The sequence below is a fragment of the Pan troglodytes genome, chromosome 13 (genome assembly GCF_028858775.2).
Source record: "Pan troglodytes isolate AG18354 chromosome 13, NHGRI_mPanTro3-v2.0_pri, whole genome shotgun sequence".
Classification (NCBI taxonomy): Eukaryota; Metazoa; Chordata; class Mammalia; order Primates; family Hominidae; genus Pan; species Pan troglodytes.
The window spans coordinates 106,165,668-106,192,171 of NC_072411.2; the positions used below are offsets into that span (position 1 = coordinate 106,165,668).

At 38.3% G+C, this 26,504-nt stretch overlaps 1 protein-coding gene across 1 annotated transcript; it reads left to right on the forward strand.

Annotated features, from left to right (window-relative positions):
• The first annotated feature begins 672 nt into the window (after positions 1 to 672).
• Positions 673 to 25,481, forward strand: ICOS (inducible T cell costimulator). The gene is made up of 5 exons (XM_001173460.6): positions 673 to 805; positions 19,555 to 19,890; positions 20,577 to 20,683; positions 21,717 to 21,801; positions 23,491 to 25,481. The coding sequence occupies exons 1-5, from the start codon at positions 748 to 750 to the stop codon at positions 23,502 to 23,504; spliced, it is 600 nt and encodes a 199-aa protein (XP_001173460.1). The 5' UTR covers positions 673 to 747; the 3' UTR covers positions 23,505 to 25,481.
• Positions 25,482 to 26,504: the final 1,023 nt, after the last annotated feature.

Consider the following 26,504-nt stretch of genomic DNA (forward strand, 5'->3'; position numbering starts at 1 on the left):
CTATGTAATTATTATTGTTATTGTTGTTATTGTCTACTTTACCTCCCTGCAGGGATAGAGAGACCACGGCAGGCTTTTAAACATTCTTGGTCTCACTGAGCCCTAGGTGAGGAATCCCTGGTTCCTACAGACTCTGCTGTAATATGAGGAGCAGGGTTTAAGTTAGTTTAAAACTGACCCCATCATTTGAAACATTGCAATCTACAATGAATGCCACATAAATATCATTTCTCAGATTCCTATGATGCTCTTCTTTCAGATCTTTTCACTTCAATTTCTATAATAATTTTGTTTGTTTCTTGTCCTATTTCAAAGGCTTTCTTATCTCTGGAGCACCTAGCATAAGATAGAAATGTGTCAAAATATATGTTTTATTCATCATGTGAGTATTTTTAGGTCCTGTTAACCCCCATAACTATTGATTCAGAGAAGTAGGGTGGTTCTGAAAAATACAGGCATAATCTCTTTAACTTGTTTTATAGGAACCAGAATAAGGGTAATGTTTTCCTGTCTTCAAAATCATCAATAATCCATGCATTGTTTAACTCATGTCATAAGCAATAATGCCTTTCATATAGCCATTGGCATCAAAGAAGAGACACCCCCTTGATTTGATGGTAAGCGTGACACTACATAAACTCCCAGAAAACCCACTTCCTTTCCAGCAAATAGAAAACAACCGAGAGCCTGAATTCACTGTCAGCTTTGAACACTGAACGCGAGGACTGTTAACTGTTTCTGGCAAACATGAAGTCAGGCCTCTGGTATTTCTTTCTCTTCTGCTTGCGCATTAAAGTTTTAACAGGTAAGTGGTGTATTGAATATTTCTTATTAAGTTATAATTCAAGTAAACATTAAGAAAAAGCAAAGGTAGAAAAATTACGCACCCAAAAGACAGTGGTTTTGGTTTTTGAAAGTAGGAATAGTTTCAGGATATGGCCAAGGGCACCATGTCACTCATGTCACTGTGGATGGCATTGAGTTTGCATTGCTGCCTTTGATACTGTGTCTTGAGATGAAAAACATGTTTCATCAGACCATTAAATTTTTAAATTACCTGCTTGGAGTTACCTGTCAGTGGATAAACTAGCAGAGTGGCTTACTGTTCTTAGAGAAAGATGAAAGGCAAAATGACTTGTGTCAACAGAATGAAAATTAAATAGCTCTGGCATTTGGACTGGGAATTCTTTCTGTGGTAGAAAATAAAATGGGAAGTCTTTGAAAAGAAGGATTTTGATTTTAATCTTACCTAGATGATCTGTTATCTGAAATGTCCAGGGCACCATAGAGTTTTTATTGACACTAAGTATCAGAGTTCACCCTAAAAAGCCAAGGAGGAAAGGATAATGTAAAAATACTTCCTAGCCCCTGTAGACCTTACAAAAAAAATCATTCTGGAGTCCCTGATTCCTTCTCTTGAATGGCATATAGCAGACTCTATATGGACAATTTAAATAATGCTACATACAATGTAAGTTAATACACGTGTTTCTGCTGCTTTTTACTGTATATAATTTGTACTACTTTTGTTTTCTCTTTCACACTGAGCCCTATTCTTGAGGTTGAAAAAAGGAAAGTTAAGTAATATTAAATAACTTAAATAATCAAATAAACTAAAAGTGAAGGCAGAACTTTTAGTAGGTATGATCCTATCTAGGGATACATTTTTTCAGTGGTAAAAAAATAGACCTTACTGTTCTTACAAAAAATGAAAAAAAAATGAAATCAAATTGATCAAATGTTTCATCTTGTGCTGGCTCAAAGTGAGTTAAGTGCAGTTAAGAGGATTGAGGAATGTAGAATGAGCACAAGGACAGTTTTGGGCTACTTGCTGGTTTATGCCTTTTCTAGAATCTCATGAAGTCCTTTAGCGGCATGAATGACATGAGCAGCTTTGGAATTCATATTCATTCTTCATTCATCCATTTACTCATGTAGCGTTGAGCACCTGCCTGGTAGCAGGTACTGTGCCAGATGGTGTATGTACAAGGATGAGCAAAACCAGGTCAACTCCTGTTCTTTGGAAGGTAACTGCATGGTAGAGAGAGATATATTAATCAAATAATCCCATTGATTAATGATAATTACAGGCAAAACTCAATTATATGAGGGAATGTAACAAGGAGCTTGACTAGACTGGGTGGGTGTGGAGGTGTAGCTGAGGAGCAGGGTTCATTGAAGTCTTTCCTGTGCAAGTGGCACTTGAGCGGAGATTTCAAGGACAAGGTAGCCATCAATGGGGAGAACGGTATGAAGGTAGGGAAGAACGTTCCATACCATGGAAGGAACAAGTGCAAAGAGCCTGTGGCAGGAAGGAATGAGGTAAGGTTAGGGAACTAGAAGAAAGCAGACAGATGTGCCTGAGCACAAAGAGGGAAGAGGCTGAGCTTGGTCCAAGATGACCAACTGGTCCAAGTTGGTCCAAGGTGAGGCTGGAAAGGAAAGTAGAGGCCAGACCATTCAGACCATATGGTCTATGTTCCAGATTTTGGATATTCTTCCAAGAACGTTGGTACCATTCGTGGAAGGGTTTGTTTGTATTGATAAAAATCATTCAACTAGGCCAAACCAATTTGGGCAGTTCTGGTTGTGGTATTATGCTCAGGAGAATTAAAGTAGCATCGGTGTCAATTCTGTGGAAGGTGAGATCCAGCCTTAGGTAGGATTATTTTAAGTTTCCAGATTAAGCTGATGAATAATTTGTATTCTGGAACAATATTCATCGTAGATTCTAAATGAATACAACCAATGTTCACTTTCATTATAAAGAAAATCATGCGATGTGGCATGCTGTTTGGCATGTGGCAAACCTGAGGCACGAGTGGCTAAATGGTAACAATAAATCTGCTAGCAATGATCCTATTTAAAATATCTCCACAATGCATGTATCCAGAAACTGCCATGTAAAAGCTCTAAAGAAAAAGAGCCAAACTCAAGTAAACTAAGCACTTGCTTGTCCTCTGTTGTATTTTCAATCCTCCCAATTTACATAGGCTTTCTCATGCCATGAAGATGTAGGCATTCTTACCTTTAGTCAGTGTTTGAAGAATTTCCAACCAGGAAAGGTTAAGTGATTTGTTACACAGTAATTGGTGGCAGAACCAAAATCAGAACTGTAATGTGACTCCAACATCTACATTCTTTCTAAACTGTGTTGAAGTAGTGGAGGTGTAACATAAATCTAAAGGAACATAAATCTCAATGATTCTGATCACCTTTGTTATTTGGTTGTGAATTAAGAAGGATGGGAATCTTGCTGATTTCTAGTCTTTGATGGATCTCAATGTAGAATTTAACAAAGTCTTTTTTTTTTTTAATGAATTTGGAGCAATAGGACACTTTTAATTATAAAAATATCTAGGAAAAATGTGAATGTCTAACTACATTTTGAAGACCCTCTTTGTAGACCTTATAGGCAACAGGGACCATATGAGTGATGGGACAAATTCTGGTTTTAGAAAGACTACTTTAAAAGCAGTGTGGATAATACGCCAGAGTGGGAAGGGCTGATGGCAGAGGGTGTCTAATAAACGTGCATGTATTATGATGTGTTCTGTGAGGAAGCTGGGAGGATAGCTCTCAAGGCCACTTTGAGCCTTCCTTTGTCACTGAGGCATTCCATTAGTGACTCCTGAATTCCACTTGGGAAAAGAGCCCCTCAGTGTCTCCAGTGTCTGAGAGAAGTCTGTGAAGATGACTGACCTTGGAGCCCCTCTTAGCCTCTCCACGACTGAGTAAATATCATCTCCTGGCAGCACCCCCTTCCAGAGTGTTCTTGTTAGATTTAACAAAAATCCCAGTTGTCAATTTTTTCTTTTGATAGATGAATTCAGGCCATTCCCAGTCAGCATAAGCCTCTACTTGATTTTATTTCTATGTTTATTTACTACTTATTTTTCTTTGTTGTATCCTCTTTTTCTCTTTTATTTTTGTTGGTGTGATGAAATTTCTTTTGACTCTCCTCTTTGCCTCCGGTTAATTTGGAAGGTCGACTACAGTTCTTAATTTACTAAGTAATTGACATGTTCAAAGAATCTAATTGAATGTCTACTTGTTTATCATTGTATGAAAATAATGAAAATGCCTTTGTCTGATGTGCCTAGTCCCCATCCCCTGCGCTGATATGAGAACTTAAGAATGTTCTTCCTTTCCCACTCTCACACTTCCCCCAGACAGTGCACCCTGCTCCATACGTGGGTTTTGTGGAAATAATTTAAAGCTTATAGTTGCAGATCATTGCTAGGTTTCCTCTTACAGTATTTCTCTTCTGTTTCAAGAATCCTTTCTTAACACTTACATCACATACGTTCAATGACAACATCATTCTGGACATCTGCTCCTGTCTTGTGATCTCTGTTCTAATCTAATGATCAGAAGACTTCTCTTATTTTCGTTAAATACCCCCAACTCTCTGAATTCCAGTACAGGTAAGGGTGTCTTCCTTTTACCTTGATGAGTGACTGATATCTTTCCTGGGAATAGGAGTCCTGGATGGCAGCCTTTCTTCTTAGTGGTTGCAGATATTCCTCCACTGTCTGCTGGCTTCTAGGGTTGTGGGTGAAGAGTTTGATGGTAGTCTAATTCTCATTCCTTTGTAAAAAAAAAAAAAACTCTAGAATTTCATAATCTTGAAAGCTATTTACTTCAGTATTGGAATTCAGGAATTCCTCCAGGATATGTGTAACTCCCTCTGTTTCTCTTTCTGTGTGTTTCTATTAATTTTTTTTTTTTGAGGCGGAGTCTCACTCTGTCGCCCAGGCTGGAGTGCAGTGGCGCAATCTCGGCTCACTGCAACCTCCACCTCCCGGGTTGAAGCGATTCTCCTGCCTCAGCCTCCCAAATAGTTGAGACTACAGGCGCCCGCCACCACGCCTGGCTAATTTTTTTGTATTTTTCGTAGAGACGGGGTTTCACCGTGTTAGCCAGGATGGTCTCAATTTCCTGACCTCGTGATCCGCCCACCTCCGCCTCCGCCTCCGCCTCCCAAAGTGCTGGGATTACAGGCCTGAGCCACCGCGCCCCGCCGTTCTATTAATTTATTATTATTTTTTTTAAGACTGGGTGAAAGTTTTCAATCTCTAGACTCAAGCTTTATTCTTCATTTCAGTCATTTTTTCCTAGTATTTGTTTAATCATACCTTATGCTGTTTTTCCCCACTCTTTCTAGAAATGTCTCTTATTCTTATGTAAGATCTTGAGTCCCTTATTTTTTCATCATTTGTGAACAAAATGGCTTTCACAACTTGCTGTTGCTTGTTAACCACAACTCCTTCAGATGAAATGGATATTTCAGTTTTAAGTTACTAGTAGCATATTCCCATTTCTTGGTAGAAACAAAATGCAGGCATGTAGGGGGGACTGAAATTCTTATCTTTACTCACTGTAAGATTCCTAGCATTATTTGGCTTAAAAAAATTCATCCCAGTATTCACAGTTGTAAACAGCAAAATCTACAACATATACTGCTTCCCTACTCTAAGAATATTGAGTTTTATATGCAAAATGACTTACTGGGCTTTGCAAATTTTTAAAAATGTATTTTAAAATCATTTGTAGCTTGCAATAACTGAAGAAAAGATCACAATTTCTCTGTAAATGGCATCTCAGTACTACTGCTGTTCTAATAAACTAGGTCTGTCAAATGGCACTTTTTGGTCATTCAAAGTGAAAAAAAAACATGGCATTTGAAACCTTATAAAAATTCACAATTATATTTTGGAAAGTGGAACTTAAGTATGTAGGGGATATGTCACACAAATTGAAAGTATTAGTCAAGAAATGATTTTTTTTCCCAATAGTTTGGCCTGTAAGGTTGACCAAAACAGGTAAAGATGTGCAAGTTTAGAGAGTCAGAAACTGGGGATATGAACTTCCTTCTGGTTCATGTATAACATAATGATGCTTGTATCTACTTTGCTTGAGGAAAAAAAAGAAACAGGTTGTCCCCAAATAGGGTGATAGACTCAGGAGTTTCCATCCAGTTGACCACGAGTGTTGTTAGGATCTGTTTATTTGAGCCATGTTGACACAGACACAGCACTTTCAATAAGCAATTAATGATCATTTAAAGGTAACTTTTTTGAATTTGATAAATAGATTTTTTTTACAGCCTGTATTTGTGTTCTAGGACTTTGCATCAAAGAATCCGTACATGCAAAAACAACAATAACAACAACAAGCTGTCTACTGCACTCACAGTTAAAGTTCTGTTTACCTTGCACTATCTAGGACTAATGCAAAAATCTCATAGATGTGCCTATTTGCACTTATTTCATTATGATGAAATTTACTTCTATATGTGAATCCATTTCTGTACATTTCTACAGGCAGATAAGTGATGGGAAAATCATTAAGAATTTAGACTTCATCAGAGAAGAACCCAGGTACAATGACAGCCCAGCTTAATACATGATGGCTGATGAATGAAAATGTCTAGGGAGATGAGTGTGTTATGTACAATGTAATTTCATATCTAAGTCACTTTAAAATAATTTTTTGATATATAATAACCCTTTCAATCACAGAACACATATGTGGCACCAATGCGAATACTACTTTAAGTATTAGGGGTGATAATATATCCAATATACCTACAAGGAAAATAAATACCTGAAATTCATTTTCATATCTAGCTTAATGTTAAAAGCTTCTTTTTGTTTTTTTATTTCTTAGCAAATCTCTTTAGCTCTGATGCTTTAGTTTCTGTACAATGAGGGGGTTGGACTAGATTATTAGGTGAAGAGATTAAGTAAGTGTGTGGACCCTGGTGTCAAATTATCTTATTCTTTTTTCTTTGTTTTTGTTGGACTGGGTTAATTCGAAGACCTTGTCTTCAAGCTCTGAATTTCTTTCTTCTAGTTGTTCAATTCTATTGCTGAGACTTTCCAGAGCATTTCACCTTTCTAAAATTGTGTCCAAAGTTTCCTGAAATTTTTATTGTTTTTTCTTTAAGCTATCTATTTCCTTGAATATTTCTCCCTTCACTTCTTGTATCATTTTTTGGATTGCCTTGCATTGGGCTTCACCTTTCTCTGGTCCCTCCCCGATTAGCTTAATAACTAACCTCCTGAATTCTTTTTCAGGTAGATGAAGAAATTCTTCTTGGTTTGGATCCATTGCTGGTGAACTAGTGTGATTTTTTGGGGGTGTTGAAGAGCCTTGTTTTGTCATATTACCAGAATTGGTTTTCTGGTTCCTTCTCATTTGGGTAGGTGCTGTCAGAGGGAAGGTCTAGGGCTGAAGGCTGTTCTTCAGATTTTTTTTTTTGTCCCATGGAGTGTTCCCTTGATATCATACTTTCCCCTTTTCCTATGTATGTGGCTTCCAGTGAGCCAAACTGCAGTGATTGTTGTCTCTCTTCTGGGTCTAGCCACCCAGCGAGTCTACCCGGCTCTGGGCTGGTATTGGGGGTTGTCTGCACAGATTCCTGTGATGTGAACCATCTATGGGTCTCTCAGCCATGGATACCAGTGCTGTTCTGGTGGAGGTGGTGAAGGGTGCAATGGACTCCATGAGGGCCTTTAGCTTTGGTGGTTTAGTGCTCTATTTTTGTGCTGGTTGGCCTCCTGCCAGGAGGTGGCGCTTTCCAGAAAGCATCAGCTGTAATAGTATAGAGAGGGTCTGGTGGTGGGTGGGGCCCTAGAACTCCCAGGATTATATGCCCTTTTGTGTTCTGCTAACCAGGGTTGGTAGGGAAGGGCAGGGCTAGGCATGTCTGAGCTCAGACTCTCCTTGGGCAGGTCTTGCTGTGGCTGCTGTGGGGGATGTGGGTGAGATTCCCAGGTCACTGGAGTTGTGTACCTAGGAGGATTATGGCTGCCTCTGCTGAGTCATGCAGGTTGTCAGGGAAGTGGGGGAAAACCGGCAGTCACAGGTCTCATCCAGATCCCATGCAAACGGAAGGGCTGGTCTCACTCTAACCATGCCTCCTCTAACAGCCCCAAGTCTGTTTCCAGGCAAAGGGCGAGACTGGCTTGAAAACTTGCCTGAGGCTTTCTGCCTCCCAGCTGTGAAAGAAAAGGGCTTTAGTTTTTCCCCTGCATGTGAAGTCTGCATGCTGGATTCACGGCTTCCCCCAAGTTCAGGCCAGGAGACTTCTTGCCCTGTTCAAATAGTTACAAAGTTCAGCTAGAGAATTCCTTCTCCCTGTGGAGTTTTATACCCTGCTCCTCTGACCACCCTCCAGATGGATCCCTGTGGTGCCTGGCAAGAATGGGCTGCTTGGGGACCCATTGAGCTCCCAGAGCCTTTCTGCAGCTTCCTCTACCCCTGTATTTTGCTCTGTTTGGCTCTCTAACTTGACTCACCTCCAGATAAAGTCGGAAACTTCTCCACAAACAGACCTTCAGCTTCTCCGGTCAGAGTGTGTGTTTGGGAGAAGAGGGTCTCCCTTTCCCGTGAGTCTTTTCTTTTTGACTGGGGAATAAGTATCTCCCAATCTTCAGTAAATAGGATCTTTGCTCTCCTTTTCCCACTCCTCTTCTTGGCCCATTACAAAGATATTTACCAAACATGCTTAGCCTTTATATTCTTCTATTAATATTAATTCTTTTATTTAATATGATTGAGCTTCCACTATGTTCAAGGTCCTGGGATTATTTAGGCAACTGTAATGCTGTCCTTATCTTTGTGGAACTCATGGTTAAATGAGGAAGACAGACAAAAATAATTATATGCTATGTGCTAAAATATACTGGCCTAAACAAAGTATTATTGGGAGCATAGAAATAAGAGTCTTTGTCTGGTGGTCTTGGAAATATCTCAAGAGAGAAGTTGACATTTAAAATGGTTCTTGAAGAATGAATGAGAATTTCTTCTCAGATTAAGGGGTAATCAGATATTTTAGTTTATGGTAACAGAAATAATGAAATGTGAAGCATATTCTAGTAGTAAAGAACAGAAGTGTGAAAGAAATGGCCAAAAAGTTCAGTGTGGCTTCAATAGATGGCCTATGAGATTGTGAAAGCATTTTGTGTCAAGCCAGATATATATATTTTAAAATACCTTAAAAGCAATAGAACACTAATAGAGACTTTTAAACTGGGGAGTGAAATGCTTTTCTGAAACATAATTTTGGGAGCAGCATGGAGGAGGGATGGGGAGGAGAGAGATCAGTATTGAGAAGGCCAGTCAAGAGGATGCTTCCACAGATAAGGGAAGACATGAAAAAGGTGTGGATTGGCAATGGGAATGGAGAAAAAGAATTGAATTTAAGAGATATTCATGAGCTGGAGTCAACTGGACTTGGTGACCAATTGGATGATGAAAATCAGAGAGAGGAAGAAATGAGGAAGACTCTGAGGTTCCTAGGGTCAGACTAGTGACTCCCTGAAAAGACAGGGTTTGGGTTTGGTGAATGAATACAGTCATGTGCCACTTGACAATGGGAATACATTCTGAGAAATGTGTCCTTAGTGATTTTGTTGTGTGAACATCATTGAGCGTACTGACACAATGATGTCTACTAGATGGCAGAGCCTACTGCACTACCTAGGCTATGTGGAGTAGCCTATTGCTTCTAGGCTACAAACCTGTACAGCATGTTACTGTACTGAATACTGCAGGCCATGGTAGCACAATGGTAAATATTTGTGTAACTAAACACATAAAAGGGACATTAAAAATTTCTGTATTATAATCTTATGGGACCACCACCATATATACAGTCCATCGTTGACCGACATGTCATTTATGCAGCGCATGACTGTACTGAGCTCAGTTTGGAAAGGCTATACATGATGTGTTAGAGTAAAACCAGATAGTGATGTTGAAAGGAATTTGGAAAAAAGGAACTAGAAGTTTGGGCTGGAGAGAAAATGTGGGCTCCTGGGGGTAGACATGAGAGCTGGAGCCATAGGTGCAAATAAGTTCAGGCAGTGAACACCCTGTCCGTGTGCCCAAGGAGTTTTGCACAGTAGCTGAGCAATGGCAAGCAATGTGGGTATTCAGAGGTGTGGATAAAATCCTCTCTCCCTCCCACTCTGTGGAAGAGAGTTGGGTTCATTTAATCTCATATGATTTCCCTAGTACAATAGTTTCAAATCAAAGGCAATGAAGTAACTAACAAAATAACTTGTTTGTAAATTAATTGCTTTGTGAATATTGCTACAAAGTTTTACAATACCACTGGGATTTTTTCATTTTTCATGAAGAAATCAGTTTTAACTAGGAGCAAATCAATCTTTCATTTTTCTTATTATACACACTTAGAGAACCAAAGGGTTGTTTTGTACCCCCTATGGAGTTCCTTGGAGAGTAAAACAATGCACACATTGTGTGTGTGTTCATGAGCACTCTTTTGGCTTTTTCTCCTCACTTTGCTTCTTCCCATTTTTTTTTTTTTTGCTTTCTTTTTTTTTTCTCCAAATGTTAGGCATTTAGGTTAGATTGGGTTTATCTTGTCTATCCTCCCTTCCTTCCTTGCCTCAATTACTTCTTTAGATTATGGGTGCCTTTGAATAGCAATGTAAGTTTAGAAATGATGCATATATAAAAATCTACTAACCAGGGATCTAAAGGTTTTAGCTGGTAGACTCATAAGACATGACATTGCTTTTATGAAAGGTGAGAAAAGTGGTAGGAAGTACTTTTTTTTTAAATGCCAGAATTTCTTAGTAAAACATCAAATATAACTAAAACCTAATATAAACATTGCAATTTTTAGACTTTTGCCTCTTGTATCACATTCATGTGCTGTGCTAAGCTAATACTTATCATTGTTTGATTACAGAAAATGTGTTTAATAAGCACTATCAATGATTACAAACTCAGGACATCTTATCTTTCCATCACTCTGAGACCTTTGTGGAGGTTTGTGGTTAGAAGTCTGAGTTAAAGAAAATAAAATTACATTTCTGATATCTTGCACACTCTGCACTGAGTGGGTTCTTTAAATGTTTCCTCCAGAGGATTTTCAACCAGGAACAATACAACTGCTTGCAAAGAGTCCCAGCAGGATGGGTCTGGGCAAGAACGTCTTATACTGGTGAAATGAAGTAGTTCAGATATTAAAAGCATCAACTTGCAAATGAACTCATCTGCACTATAGTGCAATTCTCAGGTGAATGACCTTTTCTTCAGAAATTTTCTTAATAGTCCCCCAAAAGAAGAAGAAAATGTTCTTGTGCTTTATAAATTTTGAAAACCTAAAGAGATCACTTAATATAAAGATTTTTATTTTGCTCTTGAAAACATTAGTCTATTGATATCAACAGTAATATTATAAAAATTATTATTATTATTATTTTTTGAGACGGAGTCTTGCTCTGTTGCCAGGCTGGAGTGCAGTGGTGCAATCCCGGCTCTCTGCAACCTCTGACTCCCGGGTTCAAGTGATTCTCCTGCCTCAGCCTCCTGAGTAGCTGGGACTACAGGCACACGCCACCACGCCCAGCTAATTTTTGTATTATTAGTAGAGACGGAGTTTCACCATGTTGGCCAGGATGGTCTCAATCTCTTGACCTCGTGATCCTCCTGCCTCGGCCTCCCAAAGTGCTGGGATTACAGGGCGAGTCACTGCGCCCAGCCTATAAAAATTATTGTTAGCAGCAGTTAACAGGCTTGAGCCTCTATTGGGAAGAATATGCCCTGTTAGACACAGTATTCTATGTGATGAAGAAAATATAGTACCTGTTCTCTAGACTGATTATAATCTAGCCAATAAAAAGTAAACAGATACGGTAGCAAAACAAAACCTCATGTTTAATATTCAGATTTTAAGACTCATCACCAGGATCCAAGACCACACATTCCTTTTTGTGTTTTTAGTAACATATTAAGTGCTAAAAGATATAAGATGATGTTTATATCACAAATCACTAACATGCTGTGTTTATAAAACATCTTGGTATATTAGAACAACCATTGGTCCAGGGGTTCTTGTCCTGGCCATATATTGGGCAAATGTAATGGCTGTGCTTTGGGACATCCAAGTGAGCAACCAGGTTTGTTGCTCACTTGGATGGAACAAAGTTGTCCTGCCCTCCACAGACATATAAGAGCCAAAAGAATTATCAACTGTCTAAATAAGTATTTATGAACCCAGTGGATATTTGAAGGTAAAGAAAGTTTTTCTTTAAAGCTCAGACAGATAATTTCCATTAGAACATGACATCTCAGTTGGGGTAGTGTCTTGTATGCATGATTGTGTATCTTCATATACTTGTTTCCAGAAGAAAAGCAATAATATGGCATAGCTAACTCTGGGATCATGCCCCAGCTATGAGCTATGTAATCCTGGGCAAGATAGTCACATTTTCTGGCTCTAGTTTAATTTGATAAATGCAAATGGAAAATGCAAAATGAAAGGTTTAACTTGTCCTTTCTAGAAGCCCCTTTTGGCTCTTATATTATAAATCCTGTGCTTCATCTCCTCAGATTTAAAATGTCACCGTCTACATATTCATTTGTTCACCCATCCAACCATGATTTCATCCATCCAATAAATACTGATTGCAGCTTACAACACACCAGGTATTATTGTAGATACTTGGGATGGATTTGTGAATAAGACCAACAAGGTCCCTGGTTTTAAAGCTTACATTAGAGTGGAGTAGCCAGACAATAAAGAAGAAAACAATCAGATAAACCAGATAATTTCAGACAGTGATAAATGCTTTATGTCAGTTAATGTACTAGATAATGACCTGGATATATTCTTTAGACTGGGTGGCCAGTGGTCACTGAAGAAGTGTCATTACTCTTGAACGATGACAAAGAAGCAGCCATGTGAAAATCAGAGAGAATGTTCTAGGTGGAGAAATGAGAAATTAAAAGCCCTGGGAACCTGCTTTGTGTGTTTGAGGAACAGAAAGAAGGGCAGTGTGACTGTGGTGTAGTGTGTGACTGGTATAAAATGGGGAGAGGTAGGAGAGATCATGCATTTCATGGGAAACCAGGGTAAGAACTTAGATTTTACTGTAAGTGGAATGAGAAGCCCCTGGAGGTTTTATAAGCAGAACAATGACTCTATTGGATTATGCATGTAAGAAGGTCATTCTGGTTTCTCTGTGGAGAATGGATTGTAAATGGGCAAGAGTAAAAGCAGAAGCTCTTGTAGTCCCGGAGAGAGATGACAATGGTTTGGACCAGTTGAAGCTGAGATGGAGGAGAAGTGGATAGATTCTGTTGGACATAAAACAGAGGTGCTGGAAATTAGGCGTTCTTCCTGCTCACAGATTTTTAGCAGTGGTCCTGTAACACTCAGTTGTTAGTGACCACTGTCTAGCTTCCTGTGGTTGCCTGCTTCTATTATACTTCTGTTGATTGTTGCTAGTGACACTTTGACTGTGGATTGAACCAAAAATCTTTCATGCACCCAGGAAGCTGTGTGACCTCGGGCAAATAATTTAATCTGTCTGGGCCTTCAGTTGTCTGTACGTACACAGAAGAGGTCAGCAGGTCTGACTGTGTATGATGCTGAGAAGGGGTTGAATCATGTTACAGGAAACAAAAAGTGTAAAGCTGAGGGTATTTATAGGATGCCTGAAACATGAACAGTGTTGATGAAATTTATTAGCAATGGAAATGGTATATTAGGAAGCATGAGGAGCATATCAAAGATAGTGTGAGAGAGGATGTTTTGGAGAAGATTTTATATTAAAGGTGGTATGGGAAGAAAAGGCAAACATGAGAAAAAGGAAGAAAGAACAAGAAGAGAGAGATTGGTAAGGGGAGCACTGACAATTTTTAACTACTGGTATGGCAACAGAATTGACCAAATAGATTTGACACCTTACCAATCAGAGCAGACACTATCTATAAAAGTGGTGCTATCTATCATACCAGCATTCCAGGCTGAGTATTAGACTTGGAGATAAGAACATCCAAGAAGGATGGAGAAAAGATCCTAGCTGCTTTTGCAGTTATAAGAAACTAACGTATTCAGATCTTCCTTAAATTGTCTATCCATTAAATGCTTTAGTCATGGTTATAAGGGGCAGTCTCCTTTAATACTATTTTCAAATGTTACCAAAGGCCAAGAAGAATTTGTAATTTGTCATTTGAGCATTGTCTTAGTCCATTTTCTGTTGCTATCACTGAATACCGGAGACTGGGTAATTTATAAAGAAAAGAAATGTATTTCTTACAGTTCTGGAGGCTGGGGCCTAAGTCTAGGGGTCTAGGGGCCTAGGTCTAGGCTGAGGCCTAGGGGTGAAATCTAGTGAGGGCCTTCTTCCTGGTGGGGACACTCATCAGAGGCCCAAGGCAGTGCAGAGGATTACATGATGAGGAGGTTCTTGAGAGACAGCCAATCTGGCTGTTTATAACATACTAACTCTCATGATAATTAACCCACTCCTGTGATAACCTATTAATTTGTTAACCCATTAACCCATGAATTGGATTAAGCTATTCATGGGGGGTTCTGCCAATCATCTCTTAAAGGCCCCACCTCCCAATTCTATTACACTGGGGATTAATTTTCAATATGAGTGTCAGTCAGAGGGGGACAAACATTCAAGCTATAGCAAGCATATCTGTTCGATATCTGCCAAAATAGTTATGAAATAATTAAATGCTATAGTTAAAAACATTCAAACTGCAGACTTAGAGCTGTCAAGTGGTTTTCCAGATGGAAAGTTTAAACACTGGATATGTGGAAACCTAAGTCAGCCTTCTGATCACTACATTTCATAATAAATAGGCGATCCAGGTAGTTTTTAAGTTAAAAATAATAAAATGAGTAATTAAGAGCGTCCAGGCAAGGTGCGGTGGCTCACGCCTGTAATCCCAGCACTTTGGGAGGCCAAGTGGGCGGATCGTGAGGTAAAGAGATCGAGACCATCCTGGCCAACACAGTGAAACCCTGTCTCTACTAAAAATACAAAAATTAGCTGAGCATGGTGGCATGTGACTGTAGTCCCAGCTACTTGGGAAGCTGAGGCAGCCGAATCGCTTGAACCTAGGAGGCAGAGGTTGCAGTGAGCTGAGATTGCACCACTGCACTCTAGCCTGCTGGTGACAGAACAAGACTCCATCTCAAAAAAAAAAAAAGAGTGTCCAATAGAAATGACACTTTGAAATCTTCAGCTGATGTCAGTGGCACACACTCTCAACATTGCCATTCAAGAAAAATTGAGGCACAGCATTCCTGGTCCTACCTAAATACTTTTGTGGGCAAGAAAGACAGTCTCCTTTATTTTAATTTATTTTGACTTTCTGGAATAGCCCATTATGATATTGAGACAGAAAGTGGTTAACAGGAACATTGTTCTCCCTTTGGAAGACTTACCCAACAGCAAAGAATTAGCTCTCTCAGTTGTTTGCAGTCTTATCTGGATATATTCTGATGCTGAATCCAGAGAAAGCAAGTGTTAGAAATAACATTGAGATGTTTTTGTTTCACTTCTTCATTTCACGGATGAGGAGGCTGAATTCCACAGGGGTACCCTAGCCACAGAGCCTTGCTAGTGGCAGAACCAGAATTTGCCTCTGGTTTCCTTGGGATCCACTGCAATGCACTTCCACCACACTGCACCGCCAACCATTCATGTCCTCTTGTGTTTGCCACAATGCGGGCACAATGGGGGAAAAATCTGCTGACAAAATCATCTTCGGAAGTAGAAGACAATGCGTCTATGTCTGTGTATACATGGTGACCACAGACGCTTTGGCTCCAAGATCATTGTGGTTTACTTGCTGCCATTCTAAAGTCTCTGGGAAATTTTTTGTGAACATTTCTAAAGGAACTGAGAACCCGTCCACTGATTTTATCTTCTGCAGCAGACGGTAGAGACATACGCATCAAAGCAACAGTGGGGCAACATATTTTACTGTCAGACAAATAAAGCCCCAAGCAAAATACCCTACGTTTTAATCTAATGTAGACTGCACCTGTTCTCATGCCAACAGTTTTTTTTTCTTTGCCTCTTGATAATATTGTTCCTTCCAGTTTTTAAAACAAAGCAAGTATTATTTTCCTTCTGTATGCTTTTAAACATACTTGTTATTATAAAACAAAACATACATATAGAAAAGTGAAAAAAATGTACAATTTAATGAATAATGCTAAAGCATACTACCTTACCCTCATAATCACCACAGGTCAAGAAATACAAGATTGTCAGCACCCCTATTTCCTTCTGATTCCAACTCTTTCTCCCTCTTTAGACAAAACCATTAGGCTGAATTTTGTGATACTAATTCAGATTATATTAACTATTTCTATTTTTTAGTAATTATGGAAGAAATCAAAACATGTATACTTCACTTAGAAAAGTTTCAAATTACATATACCTTCACTATCTTTCTAGACAATGTGCTCTATATTGACAGATGTTTCTTTTAGCACATTGGAGGTATATGTTATAATTCCACTGTATCAGGGCTTTTATTGTTGATGTTGAAACAGTCTAATAGTTGCTCCTTGGAAGGTAATCAGTCTCTTTTCTCTGGCTGCTTTTAGGATTTTCACTAAGATACATCTAGGTGTGCATACTTTTAAAAAATATGCTTGTGAATTGTTGGAATTCTTGAACCTGTGGATTGTGACTGGGTTCTAACTAATTTTTCCAACCTATCTGCTGGTTCACCAATTTTCTCTTTAACTCTGTCTAATATATATTAAACTTATCTATTGAGTTTTAAATCTCAGTGCATTTTTTTGGCCGATTCTTGTAGGTTCTTTTTCAAATTAGTTGACTTAAATTTTCCTGTGTACTACAGATATTATTACAAGTTTTTCTCTTATTTGCATAAACATAATAAGCTTAATTACTTTATTTTGGGGACCTGATAATTCAGATATATAAATCATGAGTTTGTTTTTGTAGTTTGTTGTTTCTGTTGTTCCCTTGTTTTCTTGTATGTCTCATTATTTTTGTGATGTGTTTGCCATTGAATGTGAATATTATTTGTACGAAATTTTTTGAGGCCTAGGATGTAAACCTTTTCTTCTTGTAATAGTTTGCATTTTTACTTTCAAAAGCTGAAGGGTAATCATAATGCAAATCTCCTTAAAGAAAATTCAAGGATTGAGGTTTTCTAACCATTGAAGTCCAGAAGATTTTTCTGGACCATCTAATCTGAATGAGGTCTGGTTTATTTCTTTACCTGTGCTCCAAGAATGTGACTCTTTGGGGTCCCAATTTATTGGGGAGAGGGTTTTCTGCAGATCACTCACTCTGCAGATTCTGGGAGATGAGACATAAAAACAAAAGTTTGAATTTGAAAGAACAGCAATGCTTTCCGAGTAAAAGCAGCTTCCAAGCTTTGCCTGTCTCTCGGGGTTCTGGTTCTCTCTTCAAATTTAGCCTGGTAATTTCTCCTCCTTTGTGTCATTCTTTAATGCTTTTAATAATATTTTTGGACATTTGTTCAACATTTTTGGGTGTTTTGGCGTGAGAATTAGTTTGAATAATAGGGACTGCTATAACTGAAGACTAGAACACTTGTGCTTATTTTCACAATCAAATCACCCAAATTGAAGATATATAGGGAAAATATAAATTGAAGCCTAGGGTCATTAAGAAAATAAGTAATTGTGTATCTTAAATAAAATTAAGGCAACTAGTGTAAGTAGAGATGTGACAAATAGCCCCTCCTGCATAATGCTAATCCTGTTACAAATTTCAGAAAGCAAAATGGCAATACATAGTATTATAACTTTTAAACATGTTGACCAAATGTCATAATATTTACATAAAAGCAAAATGCTGAAAATAATCCCAATATCCAACGTTAGTATTTTAGTTTTAACAAATTATGATAGATTAACATTTTGGCCAATAATATAGTCATTAAAAAGGATAATTATGATGACTAAAAAATGAAATGTTTATGACATAAAATAACAATAGCAGAACACAAAATAACATGTTTGCTATAAATAATAAGTATGTTTTTGCAAGATAAAGAGCAAAAATATACAAATAGTATTTCTATTTCACTGTAGAACTAGGTAATTTTTTTCCTTAAAATTTTTTTACACTTACATAGTTTTCTCAAAAACAAAGACCAAGATTTCAAAACTTAGGAAAAAACCAGCATACTAATAATTTTCCCAAACAATTTCAGCATAAAAATTTGTCATATTAAAAAGGAAAATAAAACAAAAAGAAAGAGAAGGCAATGAGCAGTTTGAATTTATAGTCTAATAACTCAGAATCTGCAACCACCAGGCCAAGTTGATTTCAGTTTTTTCCTTCTGTGATTCCCATGTAGCTTGCAAAAACAACCTTGGCTTCCTATAAGCATAAATTTATTTCAGAAAATGAAAAAGTGGGGCTGGGCATGGTGGTTCACGTCTGTAATCCTAGCACTTTAAGAGGCCGAGGCAGGAGGATTGCTTGAGGCCAGGAGTTCAAGACCAGCCTGGGCAACATAGCAAGACCTGTCTCTACAAAATTTCTTTTTCAAAGTTAGCAAGATATGGTGGTGTGTGCCTGTATTCCCAGCTTCTTGGGAGGCTGAGGCAGGAGGGTCCCTTGAGTCAAGGAAGTGGAGGCTACAACGAGCTAGGATCATGCCACTGCACTGTAGCCTGGGGAACAGAGTAAACCCTTTTCTCTGAAAAGAAAAGAAAAGAAAAGAAAAGAAAGAGAGAGAAAAAGTAAACAAAAATCTGGGGCTTTATCTTTATTATCAGGCCTTGATTCAGTTCTCAGTGGATGAGGTTTGGAGAAAATACATTTCTGTCATTTGAAAATGATTAGTCTGTTCTTTTACTCTCTAGCAGGAGGACATAATGTATGTGTGTATATATGTATGTATATGTATACAAGTATATATACACACACATAGTCTCTATATATTGTAATATACATATACATATAATACATATATTTTAATATATAATATGTAATATACATACATATATAACATATATATACAATTATTCATTTTTAAACTACTTCGTACTTTTACAAAGTGAGCAATTTCTATCTTTCCTTGTATCTGCTTTACTGATGTACATCAGTGATTATTTACTCATCAGAAGTACACATGGTTCTTGTCAGAGTAGTTTGATCAACAGGTAGACAATTCCTTCTCCCCAAGATATACCTACTAATAAATGAAGTTTTTCCTAAACTTCAACTTTTCCCATATCTCTCTGTTTAGCTAAGTGCTACTAATCCTTTAATTCCAATTTTAAAACTCACTTCCTCAAGGCGGCATTTTCTGATTCTATAATCAAAATTATAACCCACCTGACTCTACCACCTTCATTTAAATAGTACTCCATTCCTATCACAAATTATGTTGCATTACTACATATTTATTCCTTTACCATCTGCCTCCAATACAAAAGCTACCAAAGGACAGAGACCATACCAGTTTGATTCATACACACTATGTAAATATATTATTTAATATTTAGTATATTCTATATTCACATATGACAAGCAAGTTTCTGTTTGGGATTTTTTTTTCTCTAGTACATAGTTTTATCTTATGTTCTTCCTTGAGGGGTGGAGGGAGAATGTGAAGCTGTTTCATTTTGGTGCAACAGAGATGACTTTATGCATTGAATAAATTGCTTTTATGTTAAAATATAATTATTAGGGCAACATTATAAAATGTCACTTTTGCTTTGTTTTCTTTCTTTTTATGCAGGAGAAATCAATGGTTCTGCCAATTATGAGATGTTTATATTTCACAACGGAGGTGTACAAATATTATGCAAATATCCTGACATTGTCCAGCAATTTAAAATGCAGTTGCTGAAAGGGGGGCAAATACTCTGCGATCTCACTAAGACAAAAGGAAGTGGAAACACAGTATCCATTAAGAGTCTGAAATTCTGCCATTCTCAGTTATCCAACAACAGTGTCTCTTTTTTTCTATACAACTTGGACCGTTCTCATGCCAACTATTACTTCTGCAACCTATCAATTTTTGATCCTCCTCCTTTTAAAGTAACTCTTACGGGAGGATATTTGCATATTTATGGTAAGACATTGCTTTCATCTTCCAAACTTAAGAGTATATATATGTTTTGACAACTTTTCTCACTAACAAAATCAATTAGACAAATAAATATCTTTTGTGTTGGAGTTCACTTAGATGCAGTTGATGGTAATCATTTATAATGAAGATATACAGGTGATGATTTACTATTAATCATAATTAGTATTATTCAGCAATATGCAACGTAATCCCATAGACTGCTAAGTCAGAAATAGATCATATTGCCTTTTAAACACATATGCTATTAAAAATCAGGAAAAGCATTAAGACAAATACTTAAACTCATGGCTTAATAATGGGTATTATCTCTATTCACCTAAGATTTAAGGTTTGGTTTTGCACTGTGTTTGTGGAATGAAGTATGATGATTGAAAATCATAGTTTTATAACCTTCCTTTTACTATTACCTCTTTTATAAAAATATAGGCAGAAAAGCCCTTTCTATTAACCACGTTTGTAAATACATTATATGCATAATCTTTTAAGTTTTAGTTCCTGGATCTTGCCATAATACTGAGATGATGTTAGTCTAATAACTTGCCCACTTACTGGATTTCATGACTATAATAAAGAAAAGCTTCATTTGATTAAATAGCTCTTTTAAATTTGGTAAGAGAACTTGTGGTTCAGCAGAATTTTTCATTAATATACCTTTTTTTCCAATCCAGAATCACAACTTTGTTGCCAACTGAAGTTCTGGTTACCCATAGGATGTGCAGCCTTTGTTGTAGTCTGCATTTTGGGATGCATACTTATTTGTTGGCTTACAAAAAAGGTAAGCGATTTCTATCTTTCCTTGTATCTGCTTTACAGATACACATCAGTGATTATTTCCTCATCAAAAGTACACATGGCTCTTGTCAGAGTAATTTGACCAACAGGGAGACAATTCCTTCCCCCCAAGACATACCTACTAATTAAACTAATCACTTGGAACAGAAATTTATGTATTTGTTTTATAGCCCACACATTCCAAAGAGGACTTGACTTGATGGCTTACAGAGAGTTACATTATTATTATTATTGTTCAAACTAGATGAGGAAATTGAGGTCAAGAGAAGACTAAAGGTCAGGAGGAAGGTTAAAACATAAAAATAGATGACTCTGATTTTTAAAAAATTATTATGCGTGGGCTGCGAATTTGAATCTAAGGTTCCTGAGAGGCAGGGCAGAGATGAAACAATTAGTTATAAGTTTTGCTTAGCTGGTAAGTTAAAAACAGTCAGCAAGAAAGCCTTCTAAGGTGTCAATTGTAGCTGAGAAGGAAATTGACAACTTTTTTACATGGTAGGTTATTAGACTCCTTGCTTTTAAAGAAAACCACTGAGGAGCTATTTAGAAAGATAAACAACAATGACAACAACAAAAATCTCCCTGTGCTGGGGGATATTCTTTTTGGTCTCTTGCATTACAGGTTCTCAATCAAAGAACTGACACCACTCTGCATATTACGCGAGTATGCTAGTACTCAAGTATATCCACAGTGTGGTCATTGGCCAGTGTATATCTGTGGGAGACTGGAATTTGAAAAGAGACATAAAGAAGGAAGAGAATGAGATAGTGCCCATGGTCTAAGTCTATTGGGAAAGAAACAATAAAGGCAAAAACGAGGAAGAAAGTTCAGTAGAAAGCTCTTTTTATGTAAAGCCCTTTTCATATTGTTTTTCTACTTAGCCTAAAGCCAGGAACCTAAGTCACATTATCATGTTTTTGTCACATACCACTTCAACAAAGAATAGAAAACAGTCAAAAAACAAAGAGATGGAGAAGAAAAGATGACCAAGCATGTTTCTGGCTTTTTCTTTCAGAAGTATTCATCCAGTGTGCACGACCCTAATGGTGAATACATGTTCATGAGAGCAGTGAACACAGCCAAAAAATCTAGACTCACAGGTATGACTCCATTTGGGGGTTTGGGAAGGGAAGAGGTTTCTTCACAGTAAGCCTGGAATGTTAATTTTTTTTTTTTTTAAATTTTAAAGGAAAGGAAAACATCTCCAAGGCCTAATTCTAGAATTTTCTGTGAAAATCTGGATTTCTCACTTTAACTAGATTTATATTTTCTGCAGTATATTGAAAACAAACAAGCAATAGGTTTGTAAGCCACTATTGAAACTAAACACACAAATAGCTCATAAACCACCATAGTATCAAGGCAATTTTCCAATTGATGTTTCAAAAGTTGGGATGATTCTAAGTGTTTTTTGTTGAAGGGTTCATTCAGTCATTCAATGAGCATTTATTGAGCATCAGTTAAGTGTGAGTTACTGAGTGAGGCACTCTGGGGAATTTGGACAGATATATGCTAATTTTGGACTGAGATTAGGAAGAGAGATCTGTGCTGGTACTGCTAGAGGGAAGAAGGAGAAATTGATGAAGATATTTGGTTATTTTGATGTAAAGAGTGTGCAAGTTTAGAGAACTTGGATGGCTTTAGAAGTCTCAGTAACATGGAAATTTGACCTTTTCTGTTAAGAGTTAGAAAACTGAAAGTTGCCAAGTTTGAGGAGCACCCAGAAAGTTTGAAGCTTCCATTGTGGAAAATTCATGTCTTATGCCCTTGAGGTTCGAATGATGTGCGATGTGTAATGAGACAGAAGCCACTGCATTTTTCCACCCCTCAGTGGCTACAGATTATCTAAAGGGGACACACATAGCTTGCATTGTCATGGAATTATAGCATGGGATGAGAGCTAAAAAGGATCCTTGAGTTCACATTTCATGTTTTAGATGACAGAGATTGATGCTCAAAGTGTTCAGTGACTCTTTTGGTTCCCTAGACAGTTAATACCATAGCTTTGACACTTGCAAAGAGCTTATGTTTCATTACTTTGCTGTTGAAAAAATATATGATCTCTCAATCTCTTTGCTTAATGTGTTCTGGCTGTTTGGATCCCCACAAGCAAGAACCTGAGATAAGGACTTGGGTGCAAGTAGTTTATTTGGGAGGTGATCCCAGGAAGAAGGGGTGAGGGGGCAGGGAGAGTGAGACAGCCAACAAGGAGAAGCAAATGAAGGGCGCATTATTATCAAGGTCTCAGCTCCAGGCCACAGAGGCCTGACTTCATTGGACCTCTGAGAAGTGTACAGATGCCTCCCAGAATCATTCTCTTGAAGGATGGCAACCACTGGCTCCATCCTCACTGATTTGGGGTTGCCTGCGGAGGGCATTAGCTTTCCCTCATCTCTGATCCGTGCCTCTACTTGGGATGAGCCTACTTGGGATGAGTCTTCAGAGAAAGTCTGGAGGCAGAAAAGCAGTGAAATGCAGTGGGGCTGTTGTGCTAGAACAGTCAGCCCATGCAGCGCTTTCTGCCCCAGCAGCAGCGGCAATCAGAGGTGGACAGTTTCAAAGTGATGAGTTTAGATAATGTCTGTTATAGGAGTCGAGAGCTAAACTTCTCTGGAAATGGGGAACTGGTGCTGGGTGTTGAAGCATAAAGACGAGTTTTCATGGTGTGTGTGTGTGTGTGTGTGTGTGTGTGTTTGTTTGTATGAAAGGCAATGGAGAGGGGAAAGCTTCTTGTAGGGAACTGGCACATGCAGAGCATTTAGAGAATTTACGCTAAATTTTTGTTACAGATGTGACCCTATAATCTGGAACTCTGGCACCCAGGCATGAAGCACTTTGGCCAGTTTTCCTCAACTTGAAGTGCAAGATTCTCTTATTTCCTGGACCACGGAGAGTCTGACTTAACTACATACATCTTCTGCTGGTGTTTTGTTCAATCTGGAAGAATGACTGTATCAGTCAATGGGGATTTTAACAGACTGCCTTGGTATGCCGAGTCCTCTCAAAACAAACACCCTCTTGCAACCAGCTTTGGAGAAAGCCCAGCTCCTGTGTGCTCACTGGGAGTGGAATCCCTGTCTACACATCTGCTCCTAGCAGTGCATCAGCCAGTAAAACAAACACATATACAAAAAAAATGTTTTAAAGATGCCAGGGGTACTGAATCTGCAAAGCAAATGAGCAGCCAAGGACCAGCATCTGTCCGCATTTCACTATCATACTACCTCTTCCTTCTGTAGGGATGAGAATTCCTCTTTTAATCAGTCAAGGGAGATGCTTCAAAGCTGGAGCTATTTTATTTCTGAGATGTTGATGTGAACTGTACATTAGTACATACTCAGTACTCTCCTTCAATTGCTGAACCCCAGTTGACCATTTTACCAAGACTTTAGATGCTTTCTTGTGCCCTCAATTTTCTTTTTAAAAATACTTCTACATGACTGCTTGACAGCCCAACAGCCACTCTCAATAGAGAGCTATGTCTTACATTCTTTCCTCTGCTGCTCAATAGTTTTATATATCTATGCATACATATATACACACATATGTATATAAAATTCATAATGAATATATTTGCCTATATTCTCCCTACAAGAATATTTTTGCTCCAGAAAGACATGTTCTTTTCTCAAATTCAGTTAAAATGGTTTACTTTGTTCATGTTAGTGGTAGGAAACATTGCCCGGAATTGAAAGCAAATTTATTTTATTATCCTATTTTCTACCATTATCTATGTTTTCATGGTGCTATTAATTACAAGTTTAGCTCTTTTTGTAGATCATATTAAAATTGCAAACAAAATCATCTTTAATGGGCAAGCATTCTCATGGGGTAGAGCAGAATATTCATTTAGCCTGAAAGCTGCAGTTACTATAGGTTGCTGTCAGACTATACCCATGGTGCCTCTGGGCTTGACAGGTCAAAATGGTCCCCATCAGCCTGGAGCAGCCCTCCAGACCTGGGTGGAATTCCAGGGTTGAGAGACTCCCCTGAGCCAGGGGCCACTAGGTATTCTTGCTCCCAGAGGCTGAAGTCACCCTGGGAATCACAGTGGTCTACCTGCATTCATAGTTCCAGGATCTGTGAAGAGCACATATGTGTCAGGGCACAATTCCCTCTCATAAAAACCACACAGCCTGGAAATTGGCCCTGGCCCTTCAAGATAGCCTTCTTTAGAATATGATTTGGCTAGAAAGATTCTTAAATATATGGAATGTGATTATTCTTAGCTAGAATATTTTCTCTACTTCCTGTCTGCATGCCCATGGCTTCTGAAGCAGCCAATGTCGATGCAACAACATTTGTAACTTTAGGTAAACTGGGATTATGTTGTAGTTTAACATTTTGTAACTGCGTGCTTATAGTTTACAAGTGAGACCCGATGTGTCATTATGCATACTTATATTATCTTAAGCATGTGTAATGCTGGATGTGTACAGTACAGTACTGAACTTGTAATTTGAATCTAGTATGGTGTTCTGTTTTCAGCTGACTTGGACAACCTGGCTGGCTTTGCACAGGTGTTCCCTGAGTTGTTTGCAGGTTTCTGTGTGTGGGGTGGGGTATGGGGAGGAGAACCTTCATGGTGGCCCACCTGGCCTGGTTGTCCAAGCTGTGCCTCGACACATCCTCATCCCCAGCATGGGACACCTCAAGATGAATAATAATTCACAAAATTTCTGTGAAATCAAATCCAGTTTTAAGAGGAGCCACTTATCAAAGAGATTTTAGCAGTAGTAAGAAGGCAAAGAATAAACATTTGATATTCAGCAACTGAAAATACCTCACTGTGTTTTCTTGGGGGGAGCAGGGAATTGATTACCTTAGCTAGCATGTACAAATTTGACATTGTACTTGAAGATAGTTACATTGCTTGGAACAGTTGCTTTCTTTATTTTCTTTTTTTTTTAAATTTTGAAATAGCCACAAACTTATAAAACAGTTGGAAGCACAGCAAAAGGACTGTTCTTTTCCTGAGTAAGTTTCTGATCTAATGCCCTATCACCTTTGAATGGTATTTTTTACAAACAAGAACACTGTCCTTCCTAACCATAGTATAGCCTTCAGAAAATTAACATTGATACATTGCTACCATCCAATCCTCAGAGCGTCTTCAACATTAGCCCTGTGCATTTAGTTGATATGTTTCATGCACGTCTGTGTGAAGAGACCACTAAACAGGCTTTGTGTGAGCAATAAAGCTGTTTATTTCACCTGGGTGCAGGTGGGTTGAGTCCGAAAAGAGAGTCAGCGAAGGGAGATGGGGTGGGGCCGTTTTATAGAATTTGGGTACGTAAAGCAAAATTACATTCAAAGGGGGGTTGTTCTCTGGCGGGCAGAGTGGGGGTCACAAGGTGCTCAGTAGGGGAGCTTTTGAGCCAGGATGAGCCAGAAGAAGGAATTTCACAAGACGATGTCATCAGTTAAGGCAGGAACAGGCCATTTTCACTTCTTTTGTGGTGGAATGTCATCAGTTAAGGCAGGAACCAGCCATCTGGATGTGCACGTGCAGGTCACAAGGGATATGATGGCTTAGCTTGGGCTCGGAGGCCTGACATTCCTGTCTTCTTATATTAATAAGAAAAATAAAACGAAATAGTGGTAAAGTGTTGGGACGTCGAAAATTTTTGGTGGTGGTATGGAGAGATAATGGGCGATGTTTCTCAGGGCTGCTTCGAGCGGGATTAGGGGCGGCGTGGGAACCTACAGTGGGAGAGATTAAGCTGAAGGAAGATTTTGTGGTAAGGGGTGATATTGTGGGGTTGTTAGAAGAAACATTTGTCATTTAGAATTATTGGTGATG